Raw genomic sequence first — 17,253 nt, forward strand, 5'->3', positions numbered from 1 at the left:
TAAATAAGGGACTGGGTAATGCAGTCAGAATACTTTTAACGTCTTCCAGTTCTGATGAAAGGTCTTCGACCTGAAACGTTAACTCTGTTTCTTTTTCCACAGATGCTGCCTGGCTTGCTGAGCTTCTCCAGCATTTTCTGGGTTTTTTTGTCAGTCAGAATACCGTTGTTTATGGTTTAAATCAAGCTCAGAATGAAGAGACGCAGTTTTCTCTTTCTGCTGACCAATAAGTCTCAATATAATAAGATTGGACAGTTTCAGCCCAATTCTTAGTGGGTAGAGACCACAGCATACTATGTTATTCAGAACTGAGCAGTAAATGGCCCGGGACTGTTAATCCTGTTTAGATAGGCCACAAAGATTCCTTGTGTGACAAATGGAAATGAGAAGTTGATGCAATTGGGCTGCTCTTCCAAGGTTAGAGTAGATTATAGGAAGCTATACTTAATGCTAATGAGTAGCCAACGCGGAATAGTGTTCCATTCCCCAGGGTCGACATCCCTTACCTTGATCAATATAATTTTTTTTTTAAGCACGTCCACCCAATTGCAATACGAGGTCTCAGCTGTGGTTCAGTGGTAGAACCCTCGCTTCTGAGTCAGGAGGTTGTGGACATTCAAGGGACTTGAGCTTATAATTTAGGCTGACACTTCAGTACTGAGGGAGTGCTGCACTGTTGAAGGTGCTGTTTTTCCAGAGGTGACGGTAAACCGAGACCCCAGGTGGATGCAAAAGATCCCATAGCACTACTCGAAGATGAGCAGAGGAGTTCTCCCGGCATCCTGGCCAACACTTATCCCTCAACCAAAACCAACAAAAACAGATTATTTGGTCATTTATGTGATTGATGTTTGTGGGACCTTGCTGTGCGCAAATTAGCTGCTGTGTTTGCTTACATTGCAACAGTGACTACACTTCAAAAATACTTAATTGGCTGAGAAGTGCTTTTTCGATATCCTGAGGGTATGAAAGGTACTATATAAATTCAAGTTGTTTGCTCTTCTGAAGATCCCTCAGGCAGTTTTTGACTAAATACAATATTGAGTTTTTATGTTCACCAAACTGAGGGCTATTAGCATTAAAGAATGGAACACTTTCACTTCTGCATTCTGTCAGCATGGAACACTCCTAGATGCAGCGAAAAGCTTCATCTAGACCGATCCAACAACGTGACTTGATCTAATCTCACAACAGTGCCCTTTTGTGCACCAGTATGATCACACATTTTTGTACTCACACATTAACCTCGGTCATCAGGAGAGGACTAAAATATTGGGGAATCTCAGTGCAAATTGGACACCGTTGAAAAGAATAGTGACTCATGCTGGGGTACAGCTCCACAAACAGCAGCTGCTCTCTGGTATCTTCCCCAAGTAGCTATTCTCCGAGTCAGCAGCCCATTTGACCTTTGGGAATATCAGAATCATAGCCAATACTGTCCATGCATGCTAACATCTGGCAAGAATCACTGGCTGGTAATCGGGACTGAGAACCCTGGTCTATTTGTGTTCTCCCAGGCTCAGCGAGACTGAGGCCAACTGTAGTGTTCTGACTCTGATCAACTGACTGAACGCAGACCAGCAATCAAACATGGGGCCTTTGGTCTGTACAACTTATTGTCACAGTGTATTTATCCACTGAATTATCAGGGTTCCAAGAACGATGTGGTTCTTTATCTCCTAGCTCTACGTAAGAATTTTTTTTCATGGAAGAACTGGACCGCAATTTAATAATTGTGTTTGGACAATTATGTCTAAATATTCAATTTTCATATTTTTTGCCCTCTTCCTTTCTTTCCCCAATTTTCTAAGCCTTACTCTCCTGAAAGCATTCATTCCTTCCTGGAGTTTGGTTCCACAAGAACCACTTGTCCTCCAGTAACTTGCCCAAGAAGCCATTCTTTTGAATTGAATGTTATTCGTTTACGGAAAGATTCACAGCCAAGTCTAATCCCACGACCACATAACCCACCCCCAGCAGGGTTATTGGATAGCACTCAAGACTGGGAAACCTAGCCCATGTTTCTCTCCCCAAACCAGAAGCACTTTACAGCCAATGAAGTACTTTTGAAGTGTAGTCACTGTTGTAATGTAGGAAAGGTCAAAAGCTCAGCTCGGGGTTGAACAGGATACGGAGGTTTGGTTCAGCTCGAGATAGTGGCTGGGGAGGGGGGTGAAGTCTGTGGTGAGGGTACAGAGTTTGTTGGGGGGGGCTGAAGATGATGACTTCTAATAGATTTCTCAACCAACACCACCAAAACAGATTAACTAGTCATTTGTTTCATCTACTGTTTGTGGGACCCTGTTGTGCTTAAATTGGCTGCCGTTCGCCTACATAACAACAGTGACAATATGTCAAAAAGTAGTTTGTCAGCTCTGAAGTACGTTGGGAAGCCCTGAGACCTTGAAAGGCACTATATAAATGCAAATTCTTTCTTACAGACATGTGAAACGTTGGAAATGTGACGTCCTGAGCGGTGACGTTTTTTGAAGCATGGTGCTGCTGAGTCACACTTTCAGGTGTGGCATCTCTTAAAGATGACGTGCTCCAGATGATGCACCAAGCAAGACTTTCAATTGTATTGACATTTAAGCTTTTTAAATTAGGCTGTTCAATTGTCAACATGCATCACAGCCAAGCCCAATCCTGACCTCACCCAATATTTATGCAAGCAGTTTCCAGCTGGACTCACCAGATACTTATCAGGAGTAGAAAGCTTGGCTGATTTCCCCCTCCCTTGCCTAGAGGCACCGTGGCCAATTGCAGTGCTCCTTACACCACCCTGACTATCAGCACATAGTAAATGAACCTTGGACCTTTTTGGTCTGTGAGACATTTCAACATTAGGCACTGCACTTCACAATTGATCCGCTAGGGGAGCAACTATTAGATTTTTTTTAAAAAGGGTTCGAGATCAGAGGCCCACTTTACTTCGGTAAAGGCTTGGAATACCCGCCTATCATTTTACTTCTATGCTTGTTATTCGAGCACTGTGGGGTTTTTTTGGTGCTGAATTCAATTAACGCTTTCAATTTAAAGTGCAAAATTAATTATCCATATACTGTTCAAAACTGTAAGATCTATTATTTAAATGATGGCATTCTGCAATTTAAAAAGTGACAAAAATTCTAGACATGAGAAATAGGAGTGTAACAATTGCTTCTTTCATAAACTTAAAACATTATGCTATGGTTACTAAGCAATTGGCTTTGCCTGTACTGTCCCATGTTTCAAGGTTCATGGACACAACCTTTAATTGTATCCAGTAATCAGTCATCCCCCACCTTAACTAGAATATCAATAGAATTTTTTTTTAGTCTCTAGGTAAAAGATGCCGCAAAAACTTCTGTGGATTGCAAGTTGTTAAGGAGATTCTCTCTTGTTGATAAGGTTCATTGATGCCGAATGGTGGCTTTCAGATCAATCTAAATGGTTCTAGTTAGTAAATTAAACTCATTGTTCAAAGTAGGGCAGGACAGCATCAATATCCTACGTCAACACCAAACAAAAGATTTTTGTTTTACTGACACAGAGCTCGGTTTACTTGGGAGCAACAGTCACATGAAAAACAAAGCCTATGATACAAAGGGTGGAAGTCATTACCAGGTCTGTTTTATCTTCATTTTCCTTTTCTAGGCTCTCCCTCCCTCCCTGTTCTTGAGTGTTCTGCAAGACTGAGTGTTCTGGAGATGAAAAGACAGCCAAGTCCATCTGCTTCTCACTGTGACCTTCATCGCCAATTGCTCGAGTCTCAAACCTGTTGGAAAGTTTGTTCAGGACGTCATTAATCAAACAATTTGACACAACTTTAAATCTGAAGACATTTATCTGTAAGAAACCAGCTTTCGGAATGTAGAGCATAAAGGACAACTAGAAAGAGGCAACATCTTTACTCGACGAGGGAGAAAGATTGCTAATTCAGAAGTGTTGCAAAATGTTTTAGTAAATCAGGATCAAATATTTTTGTTTGTCTGCGTTATTGTTAAGGACAAATAACTGTTTTTCACTGCTAATTTTAAAACTAACATTGTTGCAGTGGCACTTCATTGGTAATCCAATTCACCAGCCTGGGAGCAGTGGGGCATGTGTTTGCAGCTGGGGTTTCCCAACATAGCAAATTCCTGCTCTCGGCCATACTGTTCAAGAAGAGGCAGTGAGTGAAGGATTGTCAAATCGCCCAACAGCCATATTCATACACCCTGTAGAAGTCACCTTAAGCGTAAGATTGATGAAAAGGTGTGGTAACTGATATGTACGGTACTTGCATACCGTTAACTGAACACTGGATGTCCTCCTGATGAGAGTAAGCACATTGCAGCAATTACACAACCAATATCTTCTCTTGTATTGCTTTGTTTTTCCATGACAGGAATATTCTAGTTATTACCACACCAATTCGAGTGTTTATTCGGACATAACAGTAACCAGGCATGTAGCAAACCTCTTGACCTGAAAACAAGTGAATGATAGGGGATACAATTTTTAAAAAATATTAATTTAACACGAAACAATTCAAGAATCAAAATTCAACACACCTTTTTGTTATATCTGAAGACAAAGGCCTTGGCTGGAACGAATGTCTTTGGGAACTTCGGAATTGTTCCCGTTTGGAATCATTGTTCTCTGAAATAAAGCTTTGAATTCGTTGTCTGACACGAATGCTCATCTTTTCCTTCTCAGTGGTAGTCTGTGGACAATCTGTTTTTGCTGTGGAGCTGCTACTACTGGCAGAGTCCAAGAGCAGACTGATTCGTCTTTTAATTATCCCACCAGAAACTGGCACTTTTCTTCCTTTATTTCCTCTATCATCGGAGCCCAGAGAAGAGTTTTCGTCATCTGAAGCTCGCTCCAGATCAGAACATTCTTTATCCAATTCCTTATTTGACCAACTCTTAAGTTGCTCTAGGTCAGTTCCCAATTTCTCTTTTTCAGTTTTTAATGAGGTAGTAGGCATTCTTTCTTCCTTTTCCTCTTCCCTGTGACCTGCGGTGGTTTTAGTGTTATTAGAGTAATTTCCCCACACAAGCTTTCTTTCTGGTGAAGTAATTTTCTCTTTATTATCTCTCTCATACAATGTAAGCACCCTGACATCCTTTTTACTGATATCCATCTTTGTGGTGTTACTGAATTTCTTTTTAGCAGCAAACAAGTAACTCTTTGTCTCGTCTTTATGGTCATTTTGAGAAGCTGAAGACCAGCACTTTTCTGTCTCTGCTGTTGAGTCTTCCTGTTGAACTGTTGCATCATGTCTCATCTCTGAGGGCAGAGCGCTAGCAGCCTTGATAATGGGGACATTTTCTTTACTATCTTCTGATGGAGGAACATTTCTCTTGTGAGCAGAGGGCCCTACTACTTCAAATCTGGCTGTAAGGTCCATTGATAAAGGCCTGGGTTTTTTAAGCCCAGGCTTTTCATGGGTAAAAGCCTTTTCATCATGTTTTATGGTGCTTTCTGAGAGAGACTCTGATTTCTGGTCATTTGTGGTTCCAGGCAGCCAAGCAGATAATGGTCTAGGTTTCCTTAACTGGACCCTGGGTGAAGATGGGCTTTCAATACTATCCCTTTTGTCTTTACCTTCTTCTGTAACCTGGTCCCATTTTCCTAAAAAACCCAATGAAGTAGCTCTCAAGAGCGTTGTGGGATTTGATGTCCCAAGCCCTTGAGTGGCACTTGGGCTATATTTCCTGGAATGAATGGATGGCTTAGACAACATAAAAGGTTCCATAGTCCCTTGCAACTCTTGGTCCTGTAAACTGTCCCTGCTTGTCCATTTGCCAATATCTTTATCACCTTCACTGGACTTCTTTGATTTTAACTTCTGAACAGAAGTTTCTAAAATAACCAATGTAGTTGGTTTTATTTCAGAATGTTCACTCTTCTCATCTGTAATTCTTTCAGAATTCAAGGCTGTGGTTGAAGAGGAAACTGCGACATTGCACAGTTTTGGTGTCGAATGTAAGCTGAACAACTTTTCACTTTCATCCTGAGAATTCCCTGCCCTAACCCAACTGATATTGTCAGATCCTGTTGAAGACTTTTGGACAAAGGAAGACAATACTGACAAAACAGTCCCACTTGGTGTAGGTTTTGCTTCTGTGTGCCTGAAGCTTGCATTTGCATCGCCTGTATCTACAGCCAGCTTCCCTGATGGTGTTACCTTAGAAACAACACTTATAGGCTTCGGGGCTGTGAGAGGTGGCTGTGTGGTCCCTAGTGATGCGTATGGCACTGGTGACTTTTCCAAAGAAAATGGTCTTGGAGAAAATCTTGGTTTTGGTCCGGTTACTGGCTTGGTTACTGAACCCAAATTATAATTCAGTTTGCCATCATTATCAAAAATATGGGGAGAAATTGGAGTAGCCAGTTCAAGGGTCTTATTGCTTGCATCTGAAAGAGGGCTTACGCGAGTCCACGGAGACTTTGTCTCGTTTACAATATCATTCACATCACTCAAGGTAGTCTTTGAGGGTGCGGCAGGTTTCCCCTCCACCCATGTTGCCATGACAGTCTTCTATTTTAGGCATCCACCATCCTGCATGCCTTTAACATTAAAGAGTCAAGTCCTGCAAAAACAAAAAAAAGAGAAAAAAAAATTGTTTTTAGGACAATGAGATGGTTTCCAAACAGGGCATGTCATTAGTCTTACTTAGAACAGATGGTTATTGAAATGCTCAGGTTGTCCCATGTCCAGTTTTCAGCAGTCGTGTTGGATACAAAAAAATCAATATGGACAGTTGGTTAATAGCAATGCCCTGCCCATAGATGTCTCCTGCAAGCTTTGTAAGTACTAGCAGATCTTCCATGGAGTTGGTCATGATAGTCTAATTCAAGCACTGTGACGCAACAGGAAATGAAGATGATGGCTTTTGCTGTGCAGTAACACAAGCTATTTATACTCGGGCTCAGTAAAGATTTGCTCATCCATTGGCAATTAGTATCCTATTACCATTTAATGGAAGTGAAAGAGAATATAATGAGCAATTTTACTGCCTGCAAAATATATCCGAATATTAATGCTACATCCAAGAAAACTGTACAGATAATCATAGTAATACATCTGATTCAAGCATAGGATTCTAAAGGAATCCAAAACCACTTTTTATTCACTTCCATCATGTGCAATTCCTGATGCAAACAGAAAGGGTTCTTCAGGATCTAGTTTGAGCACCTCAGGACAAGAAATATAGAAAGCCCACTACTAAATGCCACCTGAAGACATCATTACACTGGGAAAGTTTAACCAAAAAAGGTGCTGTGCTTGCATGCTGATTGACTATTTGACCTCGTGATGGGAAGACTTCCTGAATGGCTATTTTAATCTACAGTTTATAGATAATTATGTACAATTTAAAGTATAAATGGTGAAGTATCGCTGAATTTATCCTGATTCAGCTGTAGCTTCAAAAAAAAACACAGAAAATGGGGAATAAAAACGACAAAAGTTAAATTTCCTATAATGGGGTTTGGCTGGGTCAAGAAGCCCTCGTTATTTTGTTCCCTGCTGAGGTTTCAGCCACGCTTGTTGCAAAACTTCATGGGGCAATTGAAAATCCTACAGTACCTTTGCCTGCTTTTGACTTTCTAACTGCTGATTTTTCCCTTTTGGCTTACCCAGATAGGAACTTCTGAATCATACAACAGAATTGTCAATACTAAGTGCTTTTTCCTCTGTACAAGCAAAAATGTTCATTATTATCCCAATTAATTCTGAACCATTGCAATTTAAGATCCTCACAATAGAAGCAGCTCTTTTCCAAAGAAACAGTTTAAAATCAGGTTTGTGTACAATACCAAGATGTGTTACTGCAAGTATCATAGTTTCATTCCACTTCCCCCCTACCCCACTGCTGACTTGCCTGTTTAAAGAAATGGGAGCCATAGACAGTGAGTACAGTCTCTGCCATCTTTTCAATGGAATTCAGACACCCTCTTCACACCTCAGCGAGCAAAGAGATTATTGCTCCAATGTTAAACAGTCAAACCTCACTTACACCACAACCGTTGCTCGTTTTATTCCACAGTTGTTTGAGACGTGCGAACAGTGCGAGGTTTATTGACTCAGATCCTATTTCAAAAAAATTAAATTCAAGCTGTTAAATGGGAGTTTCACACTGGATCATTTTTGAGTAAGGTTTTGTTTTTTTCCTTGCAATTTGTCCCTTCTTTGTTCAGCTGGTCTAATGCCTCTGCAACTGGGCACATAGCCAGCTCCCTGGCTGCTGCAATGCTCCTGTAATCAGCCACTGGGAGGAGTAAAGGGCTGTAACTGGCCGCTGGGAATTGTAAGGGGCTAGGTTATAAAATGGCCAGCATAAATCTTCAGCTTCCACTTCTTTATTTAATCCCTACTTAATTGGAATGGAGGTTTCTAAAAATTGATAATCCAATACAGACCCAGATTTTTTATGGGTTTTGCAATCTGCTATTGGAGTCAACAGTATCCCTGCAAGCAAAGCGCTGCTAGCGAGAGCATAACCACTGGTCACAAGATCTGAACAACTGGGCATTGTTGCCAGTGCAACATAAACACTGCAGGGTTAGGGTTAGATCAGCAGTCTTTCACGTGCTGCAAACACTGTTTCATAAAAAAAGAATCTCAGCAAGTGTGACATGAAGAGCAGATTGTTGAGATTAACAGTGTCTTGTCACATGGTGAACTGCTATCCGAGCAATGATTCAGTTCCATGCGCACCCTTTGGTACTTTGCCCGAGTGGCCATTATTCATGTGTGAGCATCGACTGCAAGCGTTGGCAGGCAGTTTGAGCTCGAGGGGCAGAAGTAACAGCTGAGACAAATGCCGACAGAGCAATTTTTGGAATGTTACCTGAATTTCCTCAAAAGGACTCATTTATAATTCAAAAATATTGAATAACACACTCCAACGTAACTACCATTTAAGACAGATACTGCTCCAATATCTGGATTTTCAAAATGTTAGCCCGAGAACAATTGTGGTTTTTCCACTTCCTGGAGGCAGTCTTACAGATTGGTAACACCCTTCATTACCTCCTGACGTTAGTTGTGCGTTGTTGACAGAGTCCAAGTGTCATCATGCCTTTTGGTTAAATTTTAATTTTTAAACAAAACTACATGAGAGTTTGCTAGGAGTTAATGGCCATCTCACACCCTGGGTAATGAGAGTGCAGCCTATCAGCAGCCATTCTGGCTGGGGTGAGAGTGCACCAATTAATTGCCATCCCACACTCTGGTAGGAGTAACTGTGCTGTCCATTAATCAACTTTCCTACCACAACAGTGATTACACTTCTAAAGCACTTCATTGGCTGCAAAGCACTTTGGGAAATCCTAAAATCATGAATGGCGCTATATAAATCCAATTCATTCTTTCTTTCTTTCTTTCTATCGTGTACTCTGGTTGGGATTAACATTCCAGAAGCATTCACGATTAACCTAAATTCGATGCTTTCATTCTGGTCTGACCCTGGTAAGAGAAATTGAACAGTTGATTTGGTCCAGTGCCCTTGGGATCAGGGCTCCTGCTGGTTATCCAGTGACTCTCACTGAAAACAGTGTTGTGAGTGAGTGAGAGTTTACACCAGGTGAGGACAAGTTGAGAAATAAACCACAAACTTTGTCAAATATTTGTATCATGAGGTTCCTTTGTTTCAAGTGAACAGTTAATGAGGGGCTTTGGTTATGTGGAGAAACTAGAGAAGCTCCTTAGAGCAGAGAAGGTTAAGAGGAGATTTTAGTAAGAGGTTTTCAAAATTATGAAGGTTTTGATAGAATAGATAGAGAGAAACTGTTTGCATTGGCAGTAGGGTCGATAGCCAGAGGATGCAGATTTAAGATAATTGGCAAAAGAACCAGGAGGGAGATGAGGAGAATTTCTTTTACTCAGCAAGTTGTTATGATCTGTAAGCCTGGTCACACCATAGAAACATTGCTGACAGACCATGCACACATCATATAAATAAGCTGAAAAAGACTAGTTAGTCAGCATCGTGGGAGAACAGGCAATCATCACTGGCCCAGCTGAAATGTTTCGGGTTGTGAGTATGTGATACATGTAACTTGGTAATAGGTATTGTAGCAGACAAGTGCCAGGCAATAACCATCTCCAAAGGGAGCCTAACCACCTCCCCTTGACATTCAACGGCATTACCATCGCTGAATCCCCCACCATCAACATCTTGGGGGTCACCATTGACCAGAAACTTAACTGGACCAGCCACATAAATACTGTGGATATAAGAGCAGGTCCGTGGCTGGCTATTCTGTGGCGAGTGATTCACCTCCTAACTCCCCAAAGCCTTTCCACCATCTACAAGGCACAAGTCAGGAGTGTGATGGAATACTCTCCACTTGCCTGGATGAGTGCAGCTCCAACAACACTCAAGAAGCTCGACACCATCCAGGACAAAGCAGCCCGCTTGAATGGCACCCCATCCACCACCCTAAACATTCACTCCCTACAGGCACTGTGGCTGCAGTGTGTACCATCCACAGGATGCACTGCAGCAACTTGCCAAGGCTTCTTCGACAGCACCTCCACCACCTAGAAGGACAAGGGCAGCAGGCACCACCTGGACGTTTCCATCCAAGTCACACACCATTCCGACTTGGAACTATATCGCCTTTCCTTCATCGTCGCTGGGTCAAAATCCTGCCACTTCCTACCTAATAGCACTGTGGGAGAACCTTCACCACACGGACTGCAGCGGTTCGAGAAGACGGCTCACCACCACCTTCTCAAGGGCAATTAGGAATGGGCAATAAATGCCGGCCTTGCCAGCGATGCCCACATCCCATGAAGGAATATAAAAAAAAAATTATGATCAATCTATAACTGTCGCACTCTGCTAAGCTTTTGTGGAGTTTGGACTAATAAAGTTATACCGTGTCTGAGATTCCTGCCTAAACTGGAGCAGAGTTATCCTGGTAAACAGGATAGCATTGAGTTCAGCTGTGGATTTTCCAATGGTCCAGAGTATCATGCTGCTTACTTTTTATTCCTCCCTCTTCCTGACCACTGTCTAAGGCTGAACCAGTCCGTTTGCAACCTTGGTGTCCTATTTGACCATGAGATGAGCTTCCGACCCCATATCCGCTCCATCATCAAGACTGCCGACTTCTATCTCCGTAACATCGCCCGTCTCCGCCCCTGCCTCAGCTCATCTGCTGCTGAAATCCTCATCCATGCCTTTGTTACCTCTAGACTTGACTATTCTAATGCTCTCCTGGCCGGTCCACCCATCTTCCACCCTCCGTAAACTTGAGCTCATCCAAAACTCTGCTGCCATTATCCTATCTCGCACCAAGTCCCGTTCACCCATCACCCCTGTGCTCATTGGCCTACATTGGCTCTGTCTGGCAGTGCCTCGTTTTTAAAATTCTTATCCTTGTTTTCAAATCCCTCCATGGGCCTCACCCCTCCCTATCTCTGTAATCTCCTCCAGCCCTACAACCCTCCGAGATCCCTGCGCTCCTCCAATTTTGGCCTCGAAGCATCCCTGATTTTAATTGCTCCACCACTGACGGCCATGTCCTCAGCTGCCTCGGCCCAACTCTCTGGAATTCCCTCCCTCACCTTCTCTGTCTCTCCACCCTCTTTTATGGCGCTCCTTTAAACCTACCTCTTTGACCAAGCTTTTGGTCACCTATCCTAATACCTCGTGTGGCTTGGGGTCAAATTTTGTTTGACAGTCGCTCCTGTGATGCGCCTTGGGATGTTTTACTACATTAAAGGTGCTATATGAAGGCAAGTAGTTGTTGTTGCTGTTTTAGCCTCGTACAATTTACATGAAGAATGGCTATTTGGGGAAGACAGCACTCCCAGCGAGGAGTCAATGTCTTCAGAAGAGAGGAGAAAGTTTGCAACAAAAAAAATTGTCCCAGTTTCGAAACCAAAAACTTCTGCAAAACAGCTCGTGGCTGCTGAAAAACAAGTTTAAGACAGACTTTGTGAGAATAATTACAGTGCCTGCAATGGCGAAATATATTGTCTTCCAGTGAAGTGGTGATAGAGGCTTCACCAGTAGACTGAGGGAGTATATGATAAATACCCTCTGCTTTATGCAGCACGAGCGATTAACGAGTCTCCACAGGGCCATGCATAGCCCGCAATGAAAGTGCACTTCCTTTAGCTGCCTAATACTCGAGGCTGTGCAAAACAAGAGCAGATAATAATAAGCCGATCAAAGGCTGGGTCAGATTCAACAAAATGCTGGATCTCCAGGTTTGGAACCTAGGTCTGCTATTTGTCCTTTTCAGTGGGGATTCAAAGCAGGTCTTTTTTATTGCAGGTATTCTGCATTGCCCTATTATTTGGGAAAGTGTACACATTTGTAGAACTCAATTTTTAAAGAATGGTGATTTACAGAAGCCTGGTTCAAATAATCTTAATGTAGAACACAAAGGGTTGCTAATCATCCCTCCGATAGTTCTGCTCTCAATCAGTACAAAACATTCATGTTGCAACATGCTGTTCTTGTGCAAATAAGCTCTTACAACTTAAATCAGTGCTGGAAACTAGGTGCTGATGGAGAGTGTCCTGTTTGTTAAATATGAGCTGTTTGAAGCCTTGAGGACTCCCTTTGATGATGTTTGAATTGTGAGATTTATTTTAATCAATAATCCAGCTACCTTTGAGTATTTGAGGTGTTCAAATACATAAAACTTCTCAGTTCAGGCATTCCACCAGTGAAAAAAAACAGCAGCACCCCGTGTGAGCAAACAGGAATTCCCTGAACAAACAATAATCATAGAAACATAGAAGTTTACAACATGGAAACAGGCCCTTCTGCCCAACATGTCCATGTCGCCCAGTTTATACCACTAAGCTAGTCCCAATTGCCTGCACTTGGCCCATATCCCTCTATACCCATCTTACCCATGTAACTGTCCAAATGCTTTTTAAAAGACAAAATTGTACCCGCCTCTACTACTGCCTCTGGCAGCTCGTTCCAGACACTCACCACCCTTTGAGTGAAAAAATTGCCCCTTTGGACCCTTTTGTATCTCTCCCCTCTCACCTTAAATCTATGCCCCCTCGTTATAGACTCCTCTACCTTTGGGAAAAGATTTTGACTATCTACCTTATCTATGCCCCTCATTATTTTATAGACTTCTATAAGATCACCCCTAAATCTCCTACTCTCCAGGGAAAAAAGTCTCAGTCTATCCAACCTCTCCCTATAAGTCAAACCATCAAGTCCCGGTAGCATCCTAGTAAATCTTTTCTGCACTCTTTCTAGTTTAATAATATCCTTTCTATAATAGGGTGACCAGAACTGTACACAGTATTCCAAGTGTGGCCTTACTAATGTCTTGTACAACTTCAACAAGACATCCCAACTCCTGTAATCAATGTTCTGATCTCTTTGTTCTATAACTCTCCCCAACGCCCTACCATTAACGGAGTAGGTCCTGGCCCGATTCGATCTACCAAAATGCATCACCTCACATTTATCTAAATTAAACTCCATCTGCCATTCATCGGCCCACTGGCCCAATTTATCAAGATCCCGTTGCAATCCTAGATAACCTTCTTCACTGTCCACAATGCCACCAATCTTGGTGTCATCTGTAAGCGAAGTCTTCAGGATATTTTAAAATCTCGACAGGATTGTACTTGTGCTGAACAAGTGAGAAATCACTGGTCCTGCAACCAAACAGACCAGTGTGGTCACAATACAGAGGCCATTGTGTCTACACACAGAGAAATGGGACCCACCACCTTCACACAAAAACACACCTATCACTAGATTACTCTCTCTAAGCAACTGGCTGCATTATTACACAGAGCTGGGACCACATTTGTCCTGTACCTTACTTAGGAGGGCCCTCTTATATCTAATCTATACAAGGAGGACCCAGGCAGGTCCCCAGTAGCCATGTGGATAAATGCACAGCATGTGTCATTAGGAGCAGATTTGATCCCCAGACTGGGATACAGTTCCACAGATATTAGCAAACCTCACCCATGTGACCATTCTTCATGTGAACTTGGGAGTATTGGCAGCCTACTCAGCAGTGCCCTCACTGCCGAGCCCAATCCTGCCCCCACCAATGTGCGCTGCCAGCAGGGGTCACTGGATTATGAACAGCCACAGAAACTCTGGTTTATTTCTCTTCTACCCCACCCTTCAATTGCAGCATCCCAACCTGGTTGAGATCAGACAACTCAGCACAGGCCAGGGATTAAATTTGGTGCCTTCCATATAATTCAGTTCCACACAAGTCCACATGCCCATTGGGGCGAGAACAATTAAAATGCTGGCAGCTCCGTTACGTTTAGTGGTCTGACAGAACTTATCTTATTATTGTTTTGCCTAGCATATTCCACTGATTGCTTGTGTAATTTAAAGTATTTTCCACTGCATCCACTTGCAAAAGCATTTCTTCATTTTAGCTGCCGCTTTATAATCAAGATACTCTGCTTTTCTGTTGATTGTCTCCCAGCCCTACTCTAGCTCTCCTACCCTCTTCCACCTATTCTCAACTCATCCTTTTCAATCTTTCTGCAACATGCCCCTCTCTGCCACTCACAGCAGCTAACACTACTCTCCAGGCAGCATTATCTTGTCATTCCAGGCTCAAACCCCTTCTGCAAAAGCCCACAGATTCCCTCTCTTCTGCCTCAGGTATCCTCCACCATGCTCAACACAGTAGCTGCCAAGCTCTCAAAGAGCAACAATCTCAATTGCCTCCAAAATGCCGACACTTATATCCCATTCCACACAAAATGAGGGCTCCAACCAGCACTTGTCTAATAACCAATTCTCCTTGAGGGGTGAGAGATGCAAAAGAGAGGGAAGTACGTTGGTTCCAAGATGGTAAGCCTGGTGATAGAAGTTTGGAATCAAGTAAACCCAATTCCTGAGCCAGGTAGGTCTGCAGTAATCCAGGTCAATACTGATTATCCAGCCAGCATCAATCAAATGGAGTGAAGTCCTCTCTGAAGGTTGCTTGTTCTATTATACTGCAATCCCCCCAACTTTGCGAAAGCTTTTTATGAACTTCATCCAATGCCATTCACGAAACTTTGCTCAGCTGTGTTGGGTATCATTTAAACAAAAAAAACAGCAGTATAAGCAGAAACGCTGGAGCAGACAATTCAAACTTGGACTGAGAGTTAAATTGCGAAAGATAAAAATGATTCCACTTCCTGGTGCATGTTACTTCAGTTCTCCATACAATGTGGCATACAGTAGTGTGCTATTCTCAGGGGCCCTGGTTCATGTTACATCTTTTGACCAATATGGGTATCAATTAGCCTGCTGGTGAATAGCAAAACCAATTCAAATTTATACACATAATACTTAGCAGCTATATCGATCACACAGTATTAGATCCTATCCATTCTCTGCATGTGTGCGCATATACAGTACTGTACAATGCCAATACTGGTTGAATATAGGATTTACAGTCAATTTGTCAGTTACACTGCTAAATCACGGGGAGTGGAGAGATACTTCAGTTCTTTCAGAAGTGAAATACTTGCATTTCACGAGGAGTGTGGGTGAGTGAGTCATTTGCGCCGTATCACAGAAAAGACTTTGATAGATCCTTAACACTTCTTGAAACTGTGCTAAAACCTGAATTCTTGTTTTGCGGAGCAATTCAGAATTACAACCACAGCAACATGGCAGATACAATTTAACGTGGATAAGTGTAAGGTAGTACATTTTGGGAAGAAAAGTAAGGAATGGACGTACTCACTTAATGGAAAGATGCTGGAGCGTGTGGATGAACAGCAAGACCGAGAAGTTCAAATGTATAATTTCCTGAAGGTGCGAGTTCAGGTATATAAAGGCAGTAACAAAAATTTGAAACATGCAATTTATACATTTTTTTTATTATTGAAAGCTTAGGTGAAGAGCATAGGCCCATGGTTTAGGACACCTTCAAGTTTGAAAAGTAGTGATTGTGCCCTGCCAAGCTTAGGTTCTAAAATCCTTCGATTGTAGAAGAGAAAGCTAAAAAAAAAAACTGCATTTTACAGTACATTTAATTTTCAAACTAATCCATTATAATTATACAACACAGCCTCACACTATCCCACTATGTATAGAATGAGGAGAGACTGGAGTCACCAGCCTGTCGTTTATTCATCCATACAGTATTCTACCATTGAGTTGACCATAGATAAGATTCTGTTAACACTTCTATTTTCCATGACTAACCACAAGTAATCATTGTGTTCATATTCTTTAAAGTGGGACCATGGGCAACAGTGAACTCAAACCAAAACACAGCAAGTAACACAGTGGGCTTTTGTAACAAGAAACAAAAACAACACGTGTCACATTCTGGGTAAGTGCAGCTCCCACTTAAAACCTGTACAGGATGGGGAGGCAGTGAGCAGAGGGGAAGCAGATCATTTCCTAGAGGCCTGCTCAAAAGCAGCACTGGCATAGACCAAAGTATAGATTGCCAGATTACTCGAAACTATTCAATGCATGGTACAGCATGTTTTACTTGTTATTTTATAATTTTCTGCTCTTTAGGCCCCCTTTGATCAGCTGAGACAGGGGATTGGAGACTTGCTCATCGAATATACCCTGCAACTAGGCAGTAGGAAACGTGCGAGTGTGCCACAGAGTGTCTAGCCCTCTGCTTTATCCGTTTCACCGTGGAGTCTCGCCAAAGCAACACAGCTGAAGGAAAGAAAAACTCAGAGCACTCAGTGGCGAGTTATGAGATTGACTCAGCTCTCTGGGATTTAAGTTAGAGGTTGGACTTGTTATCTTTGGAAAGAGTAGAATTTGATGTGATTGAGTTGAAATTTTCAACATTATAAAAGGTGATGATAAAATTAATCCAAACAAATTGTTTATTATGGAAAAGCATTCAATTCTAGGGGACACAAGTTAAAGGTAGCCAATTAGGAATAAGGAAAAGAATCAAGTTCGACTTTTTCCACCCAAAAGGTAATGGAAACGTGGAATGAATTACTAGGAAAGGCACAGAAGTGGACAATACAAATGGGTTCAAAAGATAATCGGATGCATTTCTGAACAAGAGATTGAGATGTGGTGAGAAGGCAAGTAAATGGGATTAAGATTTATCAAAAATGCCATAGTGACCTCTGCCTATTTCTAAAAATTGTTAGAAATCCTTTCCCAAAGGTGTGACGGCCCAGAGCATATAATTCAGTTCAAAGCATTAACTAATTTGAATTTGATTCCTTCACAGTCTTGACATCCTGCTCACTTGAACCAGTGAATTACTTCAGCACTTCAGTCATTTCTTTGAACTAGTCTCAGGACACAAACAGAAACAAATGGT

General features: G+C 42.1%; 1 protein-coding gene and 1 long non-coding RNA gene across 2 annotated transcripts in view; one reads left to right on the forward strand and one right to left on the reverse strand.

The window, feature by feature from the left end:
- Positions 1-3,960, forward strand: part of LOC137342190 (uncharacterized) — a 64,527-nt gene extending 60,567 nt beyond the window's left edge. The window contains exon 3 of the long non-coding RNA XR_010967214.1: positions 3,637-3,960. This is a non-coding gene — a long non-coding RNA (uncharacterized lncRNA). The remainder of the gene's footprint in view (positions 1-3,636) is intronic.
- LOC137342189 (uncharacterized protein KIAA1671-like) overlaps positions 1-17,253 on the reverse strand; it is a 172,034-nt gene that overhangs the window by 117,799 nt on the left and 36,982 nt on the right. The window contains exons 2-3 of the mRNA XM_068005939.1: positions 4,536-6,563; positions 3,604-3,757 (exon numbers count right to left, since the gene is read on the reverse strand). Coding sequence (XP_067862040.1) covers positions 3,604-3,757; positions 4,536-6,502 — 2,121 coding nt within the window. The 5' untranslated portion in view covers positions 6,503-6,563. The remainder of the gene's footprint in view (positions 1-3,603; positions 3,758-4,535; positions 6,564-17,253) is intronic.

This window comes from Heptranchias perlo, chromosome 25, assembly GCF_035084215.1.
Source record: "Heptranchias perlo isolate sHepPer1 chromosome 25, sHepPer1.hap1, whole genome shotgun sequence".
NCBI classification, from domain to species: Eukaryota; Metazoa; Chordata; class Chondrichthyes; order Hexanchiformes; family Hexanchidae; genus Heptranchias; species Heptranchias perlo.